This window comes from Camarhynchus parvulus, chromosome 8 (genome assembly GCF_901933205.1).
Source record: "Camarhynchus parvulus chromosome 8, STF_HiC, whole genome shotgun sequence".
In the NCBI taxonomy this organism is placed as follows: domain Eukaryota; kingdom Metazoa; phylum Chordata; class Aves; order Passeriformes; family Thraupidae; genus Camarhynchus; species Camarhynchus parvulus.
Genome location: NC_044578.1, coordinates 27,446,986 through 27,465,193, shown reverse-complemented (window position 1 = coordinate 27,465,193; position 18,208 = coordinate 27,446,986). Strand labels below are relative to the sequence as shown.

Sequence of the window (18,208 nt, the reverse complement as noted above, 5' to 3'; positions counted from 1 at the left end):
CAAGCCTAAAGAAGCAGAAGGAGGTCAGAACTTCCTTTCTTAGCAGCATGGAACAGTCCCTTCCACCCAAACCCTGTCGCAGGGGCTGTGGGTGGAGGTGTGACACCACACTGCAGGGGTGGCCCGGAGCTGTTATTGATCCGTTCTTGTAACGAGATGGTTATATGGCACAGCTCAAACAATAAAAATAAATAATAAAAAAAGCATCCAGATTTGCTCAGCACATTTAGCCTTCCATTTGCTGATTGCAATTTTGGCATCGCTCGGTTCAAAATATTTCCTTTTCCTATTTCGTATATTACATATTTACCAGTTCAAATCTGAACAGCTTGTCACTACTAACTTCTGTGGCATCCTTTCCCAAACACTTACACACTTCTTCCTATTTGCTTTGAGTGCTGAAACTCACAGGAGGACTTAAAGATTTTCTATTTATATATCAACGCTTTAAAAGTTGGCATTTTAACTTATTTGACTCAGCTTCACCAATAATGCAGTTAGTAAAAGTTCTGCTGTGTAATGAGGAAAGTTGGAGATCAGGAATCTGAAGAGCCGAGACTTCTCTCTAAGGGAAAGAGAGCTCCACCTCAAAGAAAATAGGCATTCACCAAACATCTTCTAAGGCTTTTAAAGGTGTGAAGTCCCACTTCTGATGTTTACAGAGGAGAAAGTTGCCTGTGTTTTTTTAAGTACTATTCTGTGCCTTGTTTGAGCAGGGGAGGATTTAATTCTCTGTAATCTGGCCCAAATGGGAGTAAAATCTCTCCTTTGCTGGGTTGGTGTGGGAGCACCAGATCACGCCAGGAGGGAACCCTTGGGGGACAAAAAGGCTCATGAAACAGAAAACAAACTTCAGAGTGAATAAAATAGCAAATGCACAATTGCTGCAGGCTCGGAGCAGTCCAGTAAGCTGGAAATCCTTTGGGAATAAAACAAATGGATTTGTCCATTGGGTGTTTTTGCAGGAAGTACTGCAGGGGGCAATATTTGATAAGGTGGGTGGCCAGGTACCCTGTGCCCAGGGCTGGGCTCCATCCTTTCTGGTGAAATAACCTTTCTCTGTCACATTTACATGCCAATAAGCAAGTTGAAACTAAAATATGGGAAAGAGAATTTGTAGTTCAGGGATACAGTGAAAAGCAGGAGAAACAATTCCCTGATTTGCAGAAGAGCTGAGGTCTGTGTGTGCTTTTGGCAGGTTGCACCAGGTGTTAGCTGAATTATTTTAATAATTGATTTTAATTGATGAGGCCCTTGTATTTAAGTAAGCTCTCCAAGGCAGCTTAGAATCTCAATAGCGTAAGATCTCCGAGAGAATTGAAAAATTTCTATAATGATTCAAATATAAACTCTGTTTCCAATGACATTAAAAAAAAATTTGGTAAAATTCAAAACTTAATTTTTCTTAATTTTGGATTCATTGCTCAAGTCTGCCCTGTTGATATCTGGAACAAGAAGCTTTGATCTTTTGAAGCTTACAAGTTTTATGTCTGGTCAACTTCTAAGAATTACATTAGTGACTGGTAAATGCAGTTTCAGGCTGAAATCTCTGGATTTCTTGGTTAGTTCTGCAGCCCAGCGGAGTTTCTCCTGGAAATTAAGAAATGCATTAGAAAAACTGTTGTCTGTGAACAAAATGAGTGCACCCATCATGTTTTCCGGTTTTGTCTATCCGTCAAACAGATGTCTCCCTTGATAATCTGGCCCAGCAGCCACTGTTTGTGCTTGGCAAAGAGCAGCAGAGTGGTGTGGGCAGGATTACCAGGGGGATGGGAAGAGCAGGAGGGGAAGGGACCTGTTTGGGTCTCTCCCTGCCTGTCACCAGCAGCAGTGAGCTCAGGCACCTGCTTTGTTTGGGGGAATATCTCAATTTATGGCTTGCTGTGCTGCCAGGCCAAAAACTTTGAAAAACAGCAACTTTATTTCTTTTGTAGTATAAAAGCAATTTAATTGCAGCGTGTAAAGTGGGCACTAATCAAATGATGGCTGTGCTCCCTGAAGCTTGCTGTCCTGTGCTAATGCAGCACACTGGGAAGAGGAGCTGTGCAACAGTGCTGCAGGGGCTTGGCTCTGCACATTTCTTTGTATGGATCCTGCTGTGGCACTTGATCCTTAGGGAATTTCATATCTGACTTTTTGTTTGGGTTTTTTTATTTACCCAAATGTTTTTGATAACAATAACAATAATTTCTAACAAAATATGGAAAACAAACATCACTGTTTGCTCTACGTTTTTTTGAAAGCTCTTATTTCAGCAATGACCACATTGGAAGCATATCACTGAAACAATTTGTAAACTCTAATCAAGCTCTTCCCCTTGTAAAAACAAAACAAAGCCAAACCATCAAACCTGAATTTTTTTAAATTATTATTCTTTTAGCAGAAAATGAAGCCCTAGAAATTAAGATTAAAACCAGAAAATTGATCCATCCCAGGCTTCTGGCTTTAGGGTGTGTGAGACTACAGTGTCTTCTGGGTTTAGACAGACTGCTGAGTTGTTTTTTTGTGAACCACATTGGGGTATGTAATAGTTTTTGGGGATTTTATATCCTGAGAAGTTTTAGTTAACACACAGAGAGATTCTTCTGCTATGCTGCTTTTGCCAGCTGTATGAGGGACAGTCTCTAGCAAGCAAATGGAGTTGGTGGGGGATGCAGTTATTTACAGTGCATGGCTCACAAAACCTTGCAGTTTGTGTACACTTCACTCCTACCTGTGAGACTGGAGGTGAGGTGACCCACCTTATTTTATCCAAGTTGGAAAAAAGGCAGTTTATTATCTGCAAGATTAGATTTTAAGTGCTTTGCTTTTGGAGCATGCTTTCAGAACCAATTTTTCTTATTAGCAAGGGGATGCTTTGTAGTCCCTATTGTGTCAGAAACTAAAATACCACACTATAAACATGAACTAAATTTCCCCATTCTTCCACAATAAAGCTGGGTAGTGTTGTTTTGCTGCATCTCCTCATGAGGAGTGTGCTGATGCTTTAAGTCCCTGGCACAGATCCTACCCACAAAAGCTGTCCATAGGTAATTTGTTGCTTTTCTGTCCCTGTCTTTGCAAGTAACTCACCAACCAGGCATTGGGGTGCTGTGCTGGTGGGGCTGGGATTTTGTTTGTGGACAAGTTTGATCAATCACAGGGTTTTTTATCTCCTGCAGCCTTTTAATGTAGAGCACAAAACAAAATGCCAGACCCCGCACTGTTGTTTGGAATTGTGGCTCTGGCAAGCTGTGCAGAAGGGAAGAAGTTAAAATGAACAAGCATCTCATAGTAGAAATATAAACAGCTGGAATATGTGTCAGCCTCCTACCCCCTGGGAGTGTGTTGGATTGTTCTCTTTGATTTTACATCTCTGCAGAAATTTATGGTCTCAGCTCCTTTTATTTATGACATTCTGATCCTCGACCAAGCGATTGATTGAAATACAACAGTGCCAAGCTGCAAGTCTGTATTTCAGGGAAGCTGAAGTTTAGGAAGCAAACCAGCAATGCAGTCATGGATTGAAGGCTGCACTGAAATCCTGTACAGGGGTTGCCCACATTTCTATGCCCCTAAGCTTCTTCAAAGGAGAGAATTATCATGGCAAGGGTTATGCCTCTTCTCTCTCCCTCCTTTTAAGCTGCCTGTTCTTGCTGAAAATACACTGTATGTTAAATATGCAATCTTACCAGTCATCCAAGGGCTAAATTAGGCATGTAGAGATGCTAGTCCTCCTTTTTGCAGCTCAGTGTTAGTGAGTAGCATAACGTATTCTCTTGCAGCTACTTGGATGTAACAGTAGTGGATTTTGAGAAATCCAACCAAGAAATTGGGGGGGGGGGGGTCATCATTAGTGATTTTGGTTAAATATTAATACTAAAATATTTTTCTTTTGACTATATCACTGAATTAATTTGCACCATCTTGCACTGATTACAGAAATATTACAGAATATACTATTTGGGATGTATTGAGAAAAAAAGAAAAATTAGAGGCGTAGCTCTGACTTGCTGAGTGTGCTATCCCAGCATCATGACTCCTGGCTTACAGATGGATGAAGACACTGCATGCTAGCCAGATACACCAGAGGCAATTAAAAAAAAAGAGCAAATTTATAAATTTATAAATATATGTATAAATTTATACATATATATAATCTCAAACTACTGGCATACAGTGATGACAAGATGAAACAGAGTGAGACAAAGCACTTTACTGTGTAGCTTTGTGTGCAGCAGGGAATTTGTTGCTTTTTTGTTATCCCTGTAATCATTGTCCAGAAGTAACAGGTTCTGCTGTCTGCCTGCAGTCCCACAGTACCTGGTTCTTTTGTGATCCCGTGGCTCTGGGATTGGAAGCACAGGATGCAGCTGAGCTCTGGGATCTTAAAACTTCACTTGAGCAATTGCTGTCCTAGCTGAGAAAGCATCTCAGTGTCAGGGACCTGATCACCAGATCAGGTGTTAGTTGCTGCAGATCCTCTGCTGAAGGTTGATGCTTCTGTGGCTGAGTTGACAGAAAATGGTTAAATACTGGTGTTTCCAGGGATCTTGGCTTAAACTGAGATGGCAGGGTTGAATTTGTTAAAATTTCAGACCAGAAGCTGAAACCTCTGAGATGCAACCAGAGGTGCCCTCTATCATTTCTGCCTTGAGGTGGCAGTTTCTGGCAAGGCAAGGAAGGTGTGTGAATGCCAAGTGCAGTTTTCATTTGTTGCAGATTTTAGCAGCAATGCTGCTGCTCCTCAGCACAAAAACATGAATGACAAAAGCACTGAAAAGCTCATTTTTGTGAAGTAGCTGTGTGAGGCTGGAAGCAGGAAAGAGCAGTGTTCTCACATAAGAAGTGACTCCACCAGCAATCAAACCTTTCCTGTGAGGTTCATTTCTGTACTGAAAACTCTAAAACAAATTGGTACAAGATGCTTTTTGTAGTGCTGACATGACAAAACTGGGGGCTGGGAAAGCTGCAGGGTGGCCTTGGGGCAGGGGAGAGGTGTTGAACCAAGCAGGAGGGTGCCATGGGCCGTTCAGGAGCTTGGAGCAGAGAGCTGAGCCTCTGGGGAAACAGGAGGTTTGGAAGGGGAGGAGAAATAAATAAGAAATTGCAAGATGAGGAGGACCAGGAGGGCAAGATCTGCTCTCTCTGCCCAGTTTTAGCTGGGGTTGGAACAAGGTGACCTTTGAGGTGCTCTCCTGTGACCATGTTCACAGGGGTGTCAGGTTGAGGGAAGAGATGAGGATCTGACTCCATGTTTCAGAAGGCTTGATTTATTATTTTATGATATATATTACATTAAAACTATACTAAAAGAATAGAAGAAAGGATTTCCTCAGAAGGCTAGCTAAGAATAGAATAGGAAAGAATGATAACAAAGGCTCGTGGCTCGGACTCTCTGTCCAAGCCAGCTCACTGTGATTGGCCATTAATTACAAACATCCAACATGGGCCAATCACAGATGCACCTGTTGCATTCCACAGCAGCAGATAATCAATGTTTACATTTTGTTCCTGAGGCCTCTCAGCTTCTCAGGAGGAAAAATCCTAAGGAAAGGATTTTTCATAAAAGATGTCTGCGACACTCGCCTACCCAAAGCATTCTGTGGTTCTGTGATAATTCCTGCTGCCCAGGTTGCTTCCTGAGCAGGACAGAGCCTTTTTGGATCTCATTGTTTCCCTGGAGTGCCCAGAAATGTGGGAAAATCCTTTTTTTGGAATAGCCAAGTGAGGTGGTGAGTGAGGGTGGGGAGGAGCAGGGACTGACTCCTCAGCTTGTGGCACTTGGTGGACGTTCCAGAAGGGAGCTTGGACTTGCTCTGCTGCTCTCTTGCTTGCTCTGCTCCTGAAACTCCTGCTCCTATTTTTGCCAGGCTGGGCAGGCAGCTTTAAATTGGGAAGGGCTCGACCTCTAATTACAAAAAAATCTTATTTTTCCAAGTAATTGAAGCTGTTGCAAGACTCTCAGCTTGCTGTGTCAGAGGCTCTTAAAAAATTCAGGAATTTGGGTAGAAATTGCAGGTTTATCTTACTGTGGAATATGTAATACATTGATGTTTAGGTGTGGAGCTGTAGACATTTACTTGAAAGTATTCAAACACAGGAAGGGTCTGTGTGCCCTGCTGCTTCACATGGCAGGGGAAAGGCTGGTTTAAAAGACAGAGTGTCTTAATTAAAAATAACATATGCTTTTGGGTAGGAGAAACCAGCTGTAATTGTTCTGTGTACAACATAAGCTATAGCATAAGTAAGCTGTTTCTTTAGTGAAAATACTGCTTTTTGAATTAGGAAAAAGGTTAAGTGGCTATGTTTAGCTTGCTCTTTACAGGAAATATCAAGGAAGTATTGAGTGTAATGACTGGAGATTAGGATTTTGTTTGGATGTTAACTAACAGGTTGGTTAATGTCATGTAAACACTATTTGTCTCCTAGATTGGAAAAAGTTTTCCTTTACAAGGGCACCTATTGGACACTGTTGTTCCAAATTACTCCTATTCTAAGGACAGGTGGCACTCCTCAAAGGTCTCTGGAGCATCCTGTAGGTATTTTTTGCTGAACTAACCCACACAAAGGCAGGGAAAGGCTCAGTGCTCAGCACTAAGGGCTGCTGCTTCCAGATCCTGCATCCCTCTGGCTGAGCCTGCCAAGGGTTGCACTGTACATTTGGAAACCTCCTTGTTCCTGCCTGGGACCACTGAAGATCTCTTCATTCTGCCATTCCTGGGCCTGCAGACCTCATAAATCCACTCTCTGCCTTCACAACTGAGATGTGCTGTGGGAAACAAATGTCCATGGCACTGCTGTAGCAGCCTCAGAGCTGCTCCTTTCACCAATGGGGACGTTGGCCTCTGCAGGGGTGTCTGGCCCAGTGTCACTCCAGAAAGCACAGGATGGCTGCTGATGTCCTTTATTTATCAAAATTTAGGGTTACATTCAGTTTTCAGGCTTCAGAGCACCTGTTTCATCCCAAGCCATGGAGTTTTTCGGTATTTCCAGCTTGGCTCAGAATATATTTCTTGCTCCTACAAATGTCTGTGTAAATCTCTGTAAATATCTTGTATTAGATTGACAAAACCCCCCAACAATTACAGTACAGGCTGTGTTTGTGTCTGTAGCTTGGTCCCCTCTGCTTGGGCATTCCTGGATTTTCATACAGGTGATGGGACAGAAGGGATTGATTGCTCCAGGACTGACCTGGTTTCCTTCGTGCTGGAAGGGTCCAACCAACACCACTCCCTTCTCCCTTTGGGCTGCAGGCACTGGGAATGTGCAAGTTTGGGCAGAGTCCATGAAAAGAATGTGAGGAAAGGAGCTTGCTGGTGATCTTGTGCTTGCCACCTCCATGTCTGCTTTTCCTTTTAAAAAAAGTGCTCCACGAACCAAAAACTGTGGGAAGCCACTGCTTTGGGGCTTTTTTTTTTTTTTGAGCATAGTATTTCCTTCCACGCATATGCCAAAATGTGTACAGTGAATCATGAAATCACAGCTCCTAGCAAGCATTAGACTTGCTCAAAATTATATTATGCATTTTCCATTTATTTCCCTTCCCCTGACTGTCTTTACTAGTAATTTCCAACTGTGATTATGGTGCAGTTATTAATTAAGTCGTTAGAGTTAAATGAGTAATCTGCAAAGCTTTGCTTTAGATCACAGCACTATTTAACTATGACATTACTTATAGTATATAAGTATATAATATACTTATAGTTGGTTTTAATTTTTTGACTGTAATCTGGAAAATATTTTCCCTGTCTTAAACTGGTTTTTTAAATTTGTTTTTAAAGGGAAATTCTGAGATGAGACTTAAAAGAACTGGAAAACTTTATGTAGACATTATTGGAATATTAAATAAACTGTCCCTTTAATACTTAAAACAAAAAAACCCTAAAATTAAAAAAAAAAAACCACCTCAACCCCACCGTGCTGGCATTTTTCACAGGCAGTTTGCTCAGATTGTTCAGATCCTCAGTGGGCTCTTGAAAAGGCTCCAGGTGCTGAGTCATGTGCACGCTGGAGCCGAGCTGCTGCTGGGAGCCAAGAAGGATTGTTGAGAGAGGAATATTAAAATATTCTGTTTATGACAGTCATTAATAGGGCTGGTGTGGAGGGTACGGCAGCCTTTTGTGAAAAGGTGGCTCTGCAGAGGCTGTCCTCAGCCAGGAGGGATTTATGTCTTATTTGGGTGTTGTGGGAATCTTTAAAATCAGAGGGTTTTGGGAAAGCTGCAAAAGGCAGGCCTTGGAGACAGCAGAACTGGGATTAGAGCTAAGCAGGAGCCATGAGATGGATCAGCAGAAAAATTATATAGGAAGTAAAAAGTAAGGACAAATAGAACAATGGTCTGTGTATTCACTCTTGTCTAGAAAAACTCTCTAAGCTGCAGAAAAGTTTATCTAGAGAGATATTAGGAAGTTATAGGCTTAATAATGGAGTGCATTGTGTTTTACGGCTTACAAACCGGTCTTTTATTCAAAAGAAGCAAGCATTGTTTAACCAAAGGTACGTGTGCTTATAGTGCTTGGATGGAACTATTGTCAATGTGCTTTTGCTTTGCGTGATTGGTCAAGAAACTTATAAAGTGAGTTGTAACATTGAGTTCTTGGTCTGCTGCCTGGGATGTGAGCTACTGGCATCTTCCCATTGTCATAACCACGTAATGAGACTGATGCTGGAAAATAAACCAGCTCAAGGCACGTTCCCAGCAGTCCTGTCCCATTTGATTTGTACACAGCCCCCGACCAGCGATAGGTGTTGCTGCCTTACAGTGCTCAGCAAAGAGAGTGAGAAATGCTGAGCTCGTGTCTTCGTCAGGAAGGAAGGATTTGATGAATTTAAACCATGTCAAACAACGCCTAATGTTATAAGTGGTTAAAGCTGTATTTCCTGTGGTAGCATCACCTCCAAAGGGTTAATATTTCCCTTCGCTCCCGCTGCAGGGTAGCGCGAAGTTCAGCCGAGCTGTAAAGTCAGAAGGATACAGGTGGAAAATACCTTCGGAAGGGAGCATTGTTTGTCCTCATTTCACGCCTCATTAGCCGCGCTGCCGGAGGAGCCTCCCGCATTGTGCCGGGGTCAGGAGCCTCCCGCGGCGTCTGCGGGGACAAGGGACATCTCCTCCCCATCCCAGGGCTCTCATCTTCGGACCACCTGCGTTCGGGGTGGAGAGCACCCTCCTCCCCTTGCCTCTCCTGGCACTGGCCTTAACTAGCAAAGGAAAAGACGGCAGCAATTATGGCACACGCAATTAACGAGCTTCTAATCTCCAGCCTTGTGTGTAATTGCTGCTGTCAAATACAATTAGTCTCTGCCCAAGTTCCCTTCCCAGGGGGGTGGCCAGGCCGTGGCACACGGCGAGAGGAGGGGGGCGACTGTCTGAAACTTTAGGAGGGTTTGCATTTTCTTGTTGTCTCCCCAATAATCCTAGCTCTTCAAATAGAGAAATGTTAATCCAGAGCATTAGGGGAACATGGTGGCCAGCAGAGCAGGTCTGCTCTTGGGTCTGAAGTGTCTTCTGTAAAATTTCTCACTTGAGACTATGCCAGCTTAATTACAATTCAATCACAACATGGCAGGGATTTACTGGTACCTTCCTGTGAGCCTGACAGGGCTCCTGCACATCACCTGTCCTGCTATAACAACAGACTGGAATTCCTACACCTCCCAGGTGCAGTTTGGGGAGCTGGGACATGGGCCAGGGTTTCTCCTTCCCCTGCCAAGCAGATCTCTGTGAGCATCCAGCAACTGCAGCTCCTCCAGGCTTGGTGGCTCAGGACCCTTGGTTGCACTTCTAAGCCCTGCAGCACTTTGAAAAGCCATGACAGATCTCGGTGGCTTCTGAAGGAGTCACATTCCTGGCAAGGAGAGTGTTACACCAGTCTGCTGCTGTGTGTGCACCTTGCAGACAGGTACAGAGCAAGGTGATGTGTCCCTGTCCCCAGGGCTGGGTTCTGTGCCTGCCCATGCAGGAAAGCCAGGGAATGTGCCAGGCTGCCCCCTGCACTGGAGGAGCAGGTGAGCTGGAGAAGGGTGAATTGTGCAGCACAAGTGCAGATTGGAATCTGCACCATGCATTTGCTGCTGCAGAAATGCTTGAGAAGCTTTGAGTGGAGTCGTTTTGTTAGGAGTATTTCTTGTCTGCATCCCACAAAGCTGGATACAGCTGCTGCTCTGGCTCCAGCTGCATCAGGCTCAGAGGAAGAGGAAAATAATACAATAAGTAGTGCAAACTTCTTCCATGAAGTGTGGTGGCTCAGGTGTGAGATCCTGATGCATCACTCTCTTTTAAGTTGTCTCACTTTTCTGTTTCCAAGGTGCTGAAAACCTCAGTATTGACCATTTTAAGGCATTGGCCAGAATAACTTTGAAGATCAGTATTTTGATGAGATGGACCTTTTTTTGCTGATGGCTTTCTCTTCTTCTTAAATATGTTTTTATGAGAAGTTATTTTAAGGTTTTGGGTGTGGAGAAAAGCCAGAGTGAGATGTGAGGGAATTGGGGGGTGATAGATGTGCAGTGCAGCACAGCCACGTGCCTTGCCAAATAGCTGTTGCTGTGTTTGCTGGGTGTCTGGGCATGCAGAACCAGCCAGGCAGAGTTCCCATGTTGCTCTGGATAAAACTGGGATGCCCTACATTTAACCCATGCCTGGGACCTAGCTCTTCTATTAACTGGAAATTATGGTCTTTCATTTTTTAAAAAGCTTTACTGAAGCTTGTGCTGTTCCTGCTGTTTTGTAGTGTTTCTGTAGGACTTCTCTGTACCTTCCTTCTGTCAGAATTAGGAGTCCCTTGCCCTGCTTGTAAATAGCTGTGTCCCGTTCCATCCCAGCTAATCACTGAGAGTGAGTCTATTTGCATATCTATAGCTACTTCTGCCTCTCGAGCTTGAAGTGGGTCATTGGGAGGACCCATGAATTTGCCATCTTGTTAAATCTGTTGTAGCCTGTTTTGTGTAGATTGGAACAAAGCTTGGGTGTGGAAATGAAAAACAATCCATCCCTGTCCTGTCTTCAGGGATAGGGCAAGAGAGTGATCCACCAAACCAACCCCCATCAGGAAACTCCTGCTCCTCCTCTTAAATGATATTTTTCATCCCACTCCCCAAAAATGCCAAAGGAAAAATGGATCATGTTGCAGTCATGGGAGAGTTTTGTGACAAAACCCTCACAAAGAAAATGTTTGTCTGTAATTGTTTTGCATTTCCATAATGCTTAGTATGATAAAACCATCTTCTCTTTCTCCTTTATTTTTCAATCATGATTAGGCTTTAATGTTGTTAAAGCTTATAAGTGAGTTTGAGCCACTGTCTTGTTGAAGAGAAGATGGAGCTGAAATTTTCAGTGAGGCATTGGACAGGGTTTTTAATGTGTCTGTCATTATATGTTAACCTCTGAACTGGGACACGACGTCTGTTTTATGGCTGACAACAATTTAAAAGTATACATCTTGACATGGTGGATAAAGGAAGAAGGGGGAGTGGGGAAGAAAAAAAGAATTAATGATGTTAGCAAATATTAGTCCCTGTATTTCCATTCTGTTCTGAAAGTGGTTGTCAGGCTTTGAGGCTGCCTGGAGCAGCATTGCCAGTGACAGCCAGCCGGGATGCCATTGTCCCTTGGATCAACTGGGCTGTTATTGACAGACCCAGGGCACTGAGGCAGGGATGAGGATGCTCCACTGTCTGTTCCTGGAGGAGTGTGCCTTTTCTCCTGGCATTCCTGGTGACATTTGAGAAGGATAGTTCTGGGTTTAGTGGAGTTCCCTGTGCCAGTCCCTGAGCCCATCTGGAGTCAGGGGGGTAGAAGTCTCCTCAGGAATACGTTTGCTGCATGCCCAGCCCGGGTTTGCCTGTGATTGATGCTGGTTTTGGCCAGCCAGACCCACCCACCAAAGGTAAATGTCACAGGAACAGTGACTTTGACATCAGCCTTAATTGTACACCAGCCACAAAGAATCAGTGGGCAAGGGGAAAACATGAGAAATTTCACTGCTTAAGGCATGTCTTACACTTCTCTATCATCTTTTCCCCTGTTTCTTATATGCCACTGCCTGTGCTTTGGCACACAAGTGCAATCCTCCAAGGTGTCTTCATGTTCTGTCACAAATTCCTCTTTATTCCCACAGTTTTTAACTGGCATTTTAAGAGCAATGTCCTGTCCTTATGGAGTCCACAGCAATTTTGCCTTTCCTACAGCACCTCTCCTGCATGGTCCAAGTGTGGCTGCTCCTGCTGTCATCTCCCTTGGGTTCAGGTTCCAAATTATGGAAGCCCTGGATCATGCTATTCCTTCACTATTATTAGTTCCATGTGCATCTGCAGTGCTTCTGCACAGTGCTGCCAACAGTGAAAGAAATGGAGCTGGCTTAATTGAGAGCCACGTAGTTAATTATTAGTGCCTTTTTAACAGAGGAGACAGGAAATTTGCAGTGTCAGTTTTTAATTTCATTGTGGTTTGCGGGGTAATGTGACTTTAAATTCATGAGTCATTACCTGCATATAAGCAGCCCTAAAAGCTCTCTTTTGCTGTAAAAATTTCAAAAGATTTAAGAAGGGAAAGGGCATTACTGATCCTTTCAGCCAGGATGAACAACAAATAAAAACACCAGTTCTTGTCAGTGCTGACAGTAGCTGTGACGTGATTTGGAGGGAGCTGCTGCTTCTTGCTCCACTTTTTGTGTCACTGAGTTTGGAACATCATGCTCAGATATTGCGTGGAAATTCTGGCAGGCTGGGCAGCAAGGATTTTGGAAGTGGGCAATGAGCTCATGGATAGGCAGGTTGTCAAAGGCAGCTGGAAAGAAACCAGTTTGTGTCTGCATTGAGAGAAACCAGTTTGTGTCTGCATCGAGACAAGTTTGTGTCTGCATGGAGAGAAACCAGTTTGTGTCTGCATAAAGAGAGACCAGTTTGTATCTGCATTGAGAGAAACCAGTTTGTGTCTGTGCTACAGCAGAGTTAACTCTTTTGGGAAGCCTGGACACATTCCCCTTTGAAAGCCCCCTGAGGATGAAAGGTGGAGCCTTGTCTCTGTCTTCATGGCTAAATACTGAGAAAACAGATTTTTTTCCTGGACCTTCTTCATAAGCTTGTTCTATAAATCAAGGATTGTGATGGAATAAGCTTGCTTCAACATTCATAAAATGAATATTGAATTACCTATTTCTGTGTGAAAGAGATGAGATAAAAGCTACTTGGACAGAGTAACTTGTATATGGATTAAAAACCAGAGAAGTTTTGGCCTGAGTGTTTTTGGGAGAGCCTTTATCACTAAGTTTCCTGATGACCTTATGTGTACTCAATCAATGTCATTAATCTTTGGTAGAAATGCATTCCTTGTGCAAAGAAGGTGAACTTAATCCTAGAAATCTTTTTTTTTAACAATTTCTGCCTCTAGAAAGATTAAATGTATTTTTTCAAATGTTTTTTCTGACTTGGTAAAAAAGCAGCAACCAAGAACTAGAGTAGCCAGAGATAAAAGAATATAGATTAAAAATTTGTTGCAGTTTCTGACACTGATTGAATGCCCATCATCCCTCAGTATCAAACAGGATAGACTAATAGTAAGTATAGCTTCATTGTATAGGAATAACTCTTCTGTGCACTTTCAGGTGATCTGAAATTAATTTTATTTTATTAGTGGAATCGAAGTAATTGATGGACAGTAAGTTTCCCTGCTAAATAATTTTTTAAGAGGGGCACTGCACTGTTAAGACTCTGAAGCCCTTTGCCTTGAAGAACGAGAACTTCATGTCACTTTCTACTCTAAATTAGAGTCTACTTGCCATGGAATAGTCTTGAAAGTCAATTTCCTTTCCTTTCCTTATAAAGAAGTTTGTCTGTGATATCTGCAGACCTAATGTAATGGCTTTGGGCTGGTACAGGAGAACTGAAAGGTGGAACTGGTTGGCTCAAGCTGGGCAGAATGTAAAAGTGAATTATTACAGGGAGCTAGTACATTGATTTAAAACAAAAGCAACCTGAGGAGCAGGAAGAAAGACAAAGTATTTTTTTTTTCATCAACATCTTTCTAAGTAGAATTCTGATGGTACAGCAATGCTTTTGGGTGTAATGAAGGGATGAGATGGGATGGAGCAACTCTCCCATGAGGAAAGGCTGAGAGAACTGGGATTGTTCAGCCTGGACAAGAAAAAAGCTTTGGGGTGATCTAATTGTGGCCTTCCAGTACCTGAAGGGAATCTACAAGAAAGATGCAGAAAGACTATTTACAATGGCTGGAGTGACAGGACAAGGGGGAATGACTTCAAATTGAAAGAGAGTAGGTTTAGATTAGATATCAGAAAAAAAAATCTCCCCTGTGAGGGTGGGGAAACCCTGGCACAGGTTGCCCAGGAAAGCTGTGGCTGGCCCTGGATCCCTGGCAGTGTTCCAGGCCAGGCTGGATGGGGCTTGGAGCATCCTGGTCCAGCAGAAGCTGTCCCTGCTCATGATGGGAGAGTGAAAGTAGATGATTTTTAAGGTCCTTTTCAACCCAAATCATTCTAGGTTTCTGTGATTCTGTGCATTGCAGCTACAGAGAAGCTGCAAGAGGCCGGGACTTTGCTCCTGATCTTTTTCGCCCTAGATATGACACTCTGCCATCACAGAAAGCCTCAGACCTGTCCACTGACAGCAGCAAGTTGCAATTAGTGGGCTGATTTTTGTAAGGAATTGCTGCTGCAAATTCCAAACCAGTTTTGGCTGCTTATCTGAAAACCAAAATACTTAATGCCATGGAAGAGTTTGGGTCTCTGGTTCCCTGCACCCCCTAATTGGGTCAGGCTTTCAGACAGCAGGCACTTCCCCCTGCTGAAAGTCTGGCATCAATGTGAAGTCAGGCAATTGAAGATCCCAGGCTGCAGGATGGTTTTTTGAAAAGGTAGGCCTGGGGCTCCATATCGATCAATCATTATTCTAATTGTTCATTTCTATTATGGTGGGAATCATTCAGAATCCTAGAGTTCCTGGGAGTAAATCATTTGGAAATGCTGCCCATTATAAAATTTAATTTTAAATCTATATTAAATAGATTTATAAAGGCAAGCTTTGCAATCTAGTAACAGAATATTATGCTGCCTCACAGAGGCTCAGCTTTTGGGTCCTGAGGGGCCAGGGCTGGGAATGAGAGTTGGGAATATGGTGGGAGCCAGGATGCTGGACCAATCTTTCTTTTTCTTTCAGACACCAGAGAAGAGGGGAAAGGAAAGCAAAACTGTATTTGGAGGCCCAGTCATCAGCTCATTATATCAAGAAGAAGAAATAATCAGGTGATTATCTGTGCTGGAATTCGGATAAAAACTCTATTTTTCTAATGTCATTTTTTTAAGCTTTTTTTTTTTTTAATATTGCACAAGTGTGGTGGCAACTACAACAGGATAATAAATGACAGGAAAGAACTTTTCAGGTCCATAATCATTTAAATCAATATCTGCCTGTATCATTGCCAGGTAGTAACCTTTCCTTAGCACAAGATGTGGGGGAAGGGCAAGGCTTCCCATTTTTCAGTTATATGGCTTAAAAAAAAAGGCAATATCGGATATTTTTAGTAGAAAGCTATTCAGGCACTACCTTTTCCAAATAGTTATTTCTTTACCAATACATTCATTAGGGGCTGTTCAGTGAAGGTTTTAGTGTTGGACAATGTTTGCCTTCAGGGACGGTTTGTGCCTTATATCAAATTAATTTTTTCTAGGCTCTGCAGCTAGAAAAGCCAGCTCTGCATTTACTGAACTAGAGTGGCTGCTACTTAAAACTGTCAAGGTGCAAGTAATAAGTGACATTAGCTACTGAATAAGGACACCTGGATGGTTTTTGTTTAGTTTATTTTTTTGCTGTTCCAGGCTACTAATCATGGGTATAATATTAAAATCCAATACCAAAATGATTTTGTGGAGGAAATTTTAGAATACTGTATCATATTTTTAGTTAAAATGAACAGTCAGAGAAGACTAAATTTTTGACAGTGCTTCCCATCATGTAGTCACCCATTTACATGTGTGTGATCCCATTTTTTAATCAATGTCTTGCATCTTTTTACATCCAGGAAATGTGAGCACTGATTTCTCAACATGCAGTCTCCAGCTGAGAACTTACCTAAAGAGTTAAAACTCTAGCACAGCATTTCTTTGACTTGTTGTCACAAACCAAGGAACAGAAATGTTGATCAGGTGGCTCCAAACCCTTTACAAAGAGCTCAGGTAGGAATGGAGGCAGCTGTTGGAAGCAGGCAGGGTGGCAGATGTGTGCTTGGCAGTAATGCAGGCATTTCCCTTGGGATTGCAATCCACTTTGGAGTGGAGTGGAGGGGAGGACTTGGCCAGGAATAGCTTCCTCCCCTTGCATGGAGAGCCAGCACCTCTTTGTCTTGCCCTGGCCCTTGAGCAGAGGTGGTCAGGTGTGACCTTGGTTTAACGCACTGAGGAATGGCACTTCTGCTGACCACCAGCTCCTTTTTTGTCCCTGCTCCATCAGTGCAGGTCTCAGCCTCCTTGATCTCACAGCTTGACTTTGTGGTTTAAATCCTGTTCAAGCTCTCCTCTTAGGGGTAGATCAAATCCCTACAGTGCTGGCAGAGTCTTGGTTATCCCAAGTGCTGCCTATGCCCTTTCTTGGGTTTGAAATACAGAATAATGTACAGAAAAACAGAGTTTGCTCTGGTTGACTTGACCAGCCTAAATTTTTTCATGTGTTTGTTTTTATTTCCAAGAGTACAACTGCAAATACATTTTTCCAAACATAGCATGAGGAACATAGGTGCTGTTTGTTTAGCACAGCACAGCTGTCCTTACAAATGAGGCTGTAGGCAGGTACAGTCTCCCACACAGCTGAAATAGGGTGATTCTGCTGAAATTTGTTGAATGAAGTGTCCTGATTCTGCTGGCATAGTGGAAACTCATGTAGTCCATCTGCTCAATTTGACTCCCAGGCATCAGTGTCTTCCTTGCAAGACAGGAATGAGCAAGTGTCACCAAGATCTATCCCCAGAGCTGGACAGCTTCACATTTCCTGGTTCTTTTATCTACTGTTCTTTCCCTTCCTGAAACAGGGAATAAACATGCAAGTCCAGGCACATCTCCAGTGTGATAATTCCACTCATAAAAGCATAGCCTTAAACAGCAAAGTTGCTCTGGTACCAAACCTGCAAGGAGACAAACCAAAGAGAGAGTGGCTCTAAACATTAGGGTTGGTGTCCAGGTTTGTGTAGAGCAGGTTTTGGTTCCATAGCTGTAGAGAAGGGTGGCTTTTGTGAGGCTGTGAGTGGTTATTTAGAAAAACATAAACTTAGCATTTAGTAATACTTCATAAAACAGAATGTTATAATAAAAACAAGGCATTTTCTGTAGAGGAAGGACATGAAAAATTTTAAGGGGAAAGAAAACTGATTAGCTTGAGCCAATATAAGCTTTAACACATTGATAGCTCTGGGTAAGTCCTGTGCTGTCAGTTCAGAGTGTATGTGTGTGCTCCCTCAAAACCTGCTATCTGAGAAAAGAAACTTTGGTGCAGACTCTTTTATTGACTCAGTTGTCCTTAGTGGGTCCAACAAGCTTGCAAAAATTTGAATAGAAATCAAACCACTTCAGTTTGTTTCCTGGTGCTGTTGATAGGATGTTTTCTTGTTACAGGAACACTAAAGAAGCCCAGAATAACTAAGAAAACCCTCTTATTTTGTGTACTAAAAGCTAAAACTCGAGTCCTCATCAGCCCTGAGTCCTGACAGACTGCTGGAAGCAATTTTTTCAGCAGGTATTACTCTGCCAAACACAGCCTACACTGTGCCCTTTAGGATTCTGCTGATCCAAAGGCAGGAAAAGGCTGCTGATTTATTTGGACCTCAGCTTGCACCAGGAGAGAGACAAGAATGCAGGTGCAGAGTTTTGAAGGGTCGCCTAAGCAGGTTCACTTGTTTTATTCTTTACCAGAACCTTTTGAACAGTTTATCAAACAATTAAAGCCCTCCAAGCTGTTGCTGTTAGTATGAAGGGGAGAGAAATATAGAATGGAATGGAATGGAATGGAATGGAATGGAATGGAATGGAATGGAATGGAATGGAATGGAATGGAATAGAATAGAATGGAATAGAATGGAATAGAATGGAATAGAATAGAATAGAATAGAATAAAAATAGAATGTTTGAAATAGAATAAACCCCTTGTTTGCCATCAGCAGTAGTTAGCAACAAAGCAGCAGTGTCATTGATTTCAAACTGAGTGTCTAAAATGATTCCTAAAT

The 18,208-nt window shown here is 42.7% G+C and overlaps 1 protein-coding gene across 1 annotated transcript in view; it reads left to right on the top strand.

The window, feature by feature from the left end:
* ACBD6 (acyl-CoA binding domain containing 6) overlaps positions 1-18,208 on the top strand; it is an 83,267-nt gene that overhangs the window by 11,311 nt on the left and 53,748 nt on the right. Inside the window, exon 4 of the mRNA XM_030953749.1 lies at positions 15,157-15,242. Coding sequence (XP_030809609.1) covers positions 15,157-15,242 — 86 coding nt within the window. The remainder of the gene's footprint in view (positions 1-15,156; positions 15,243-18,208) is intronic.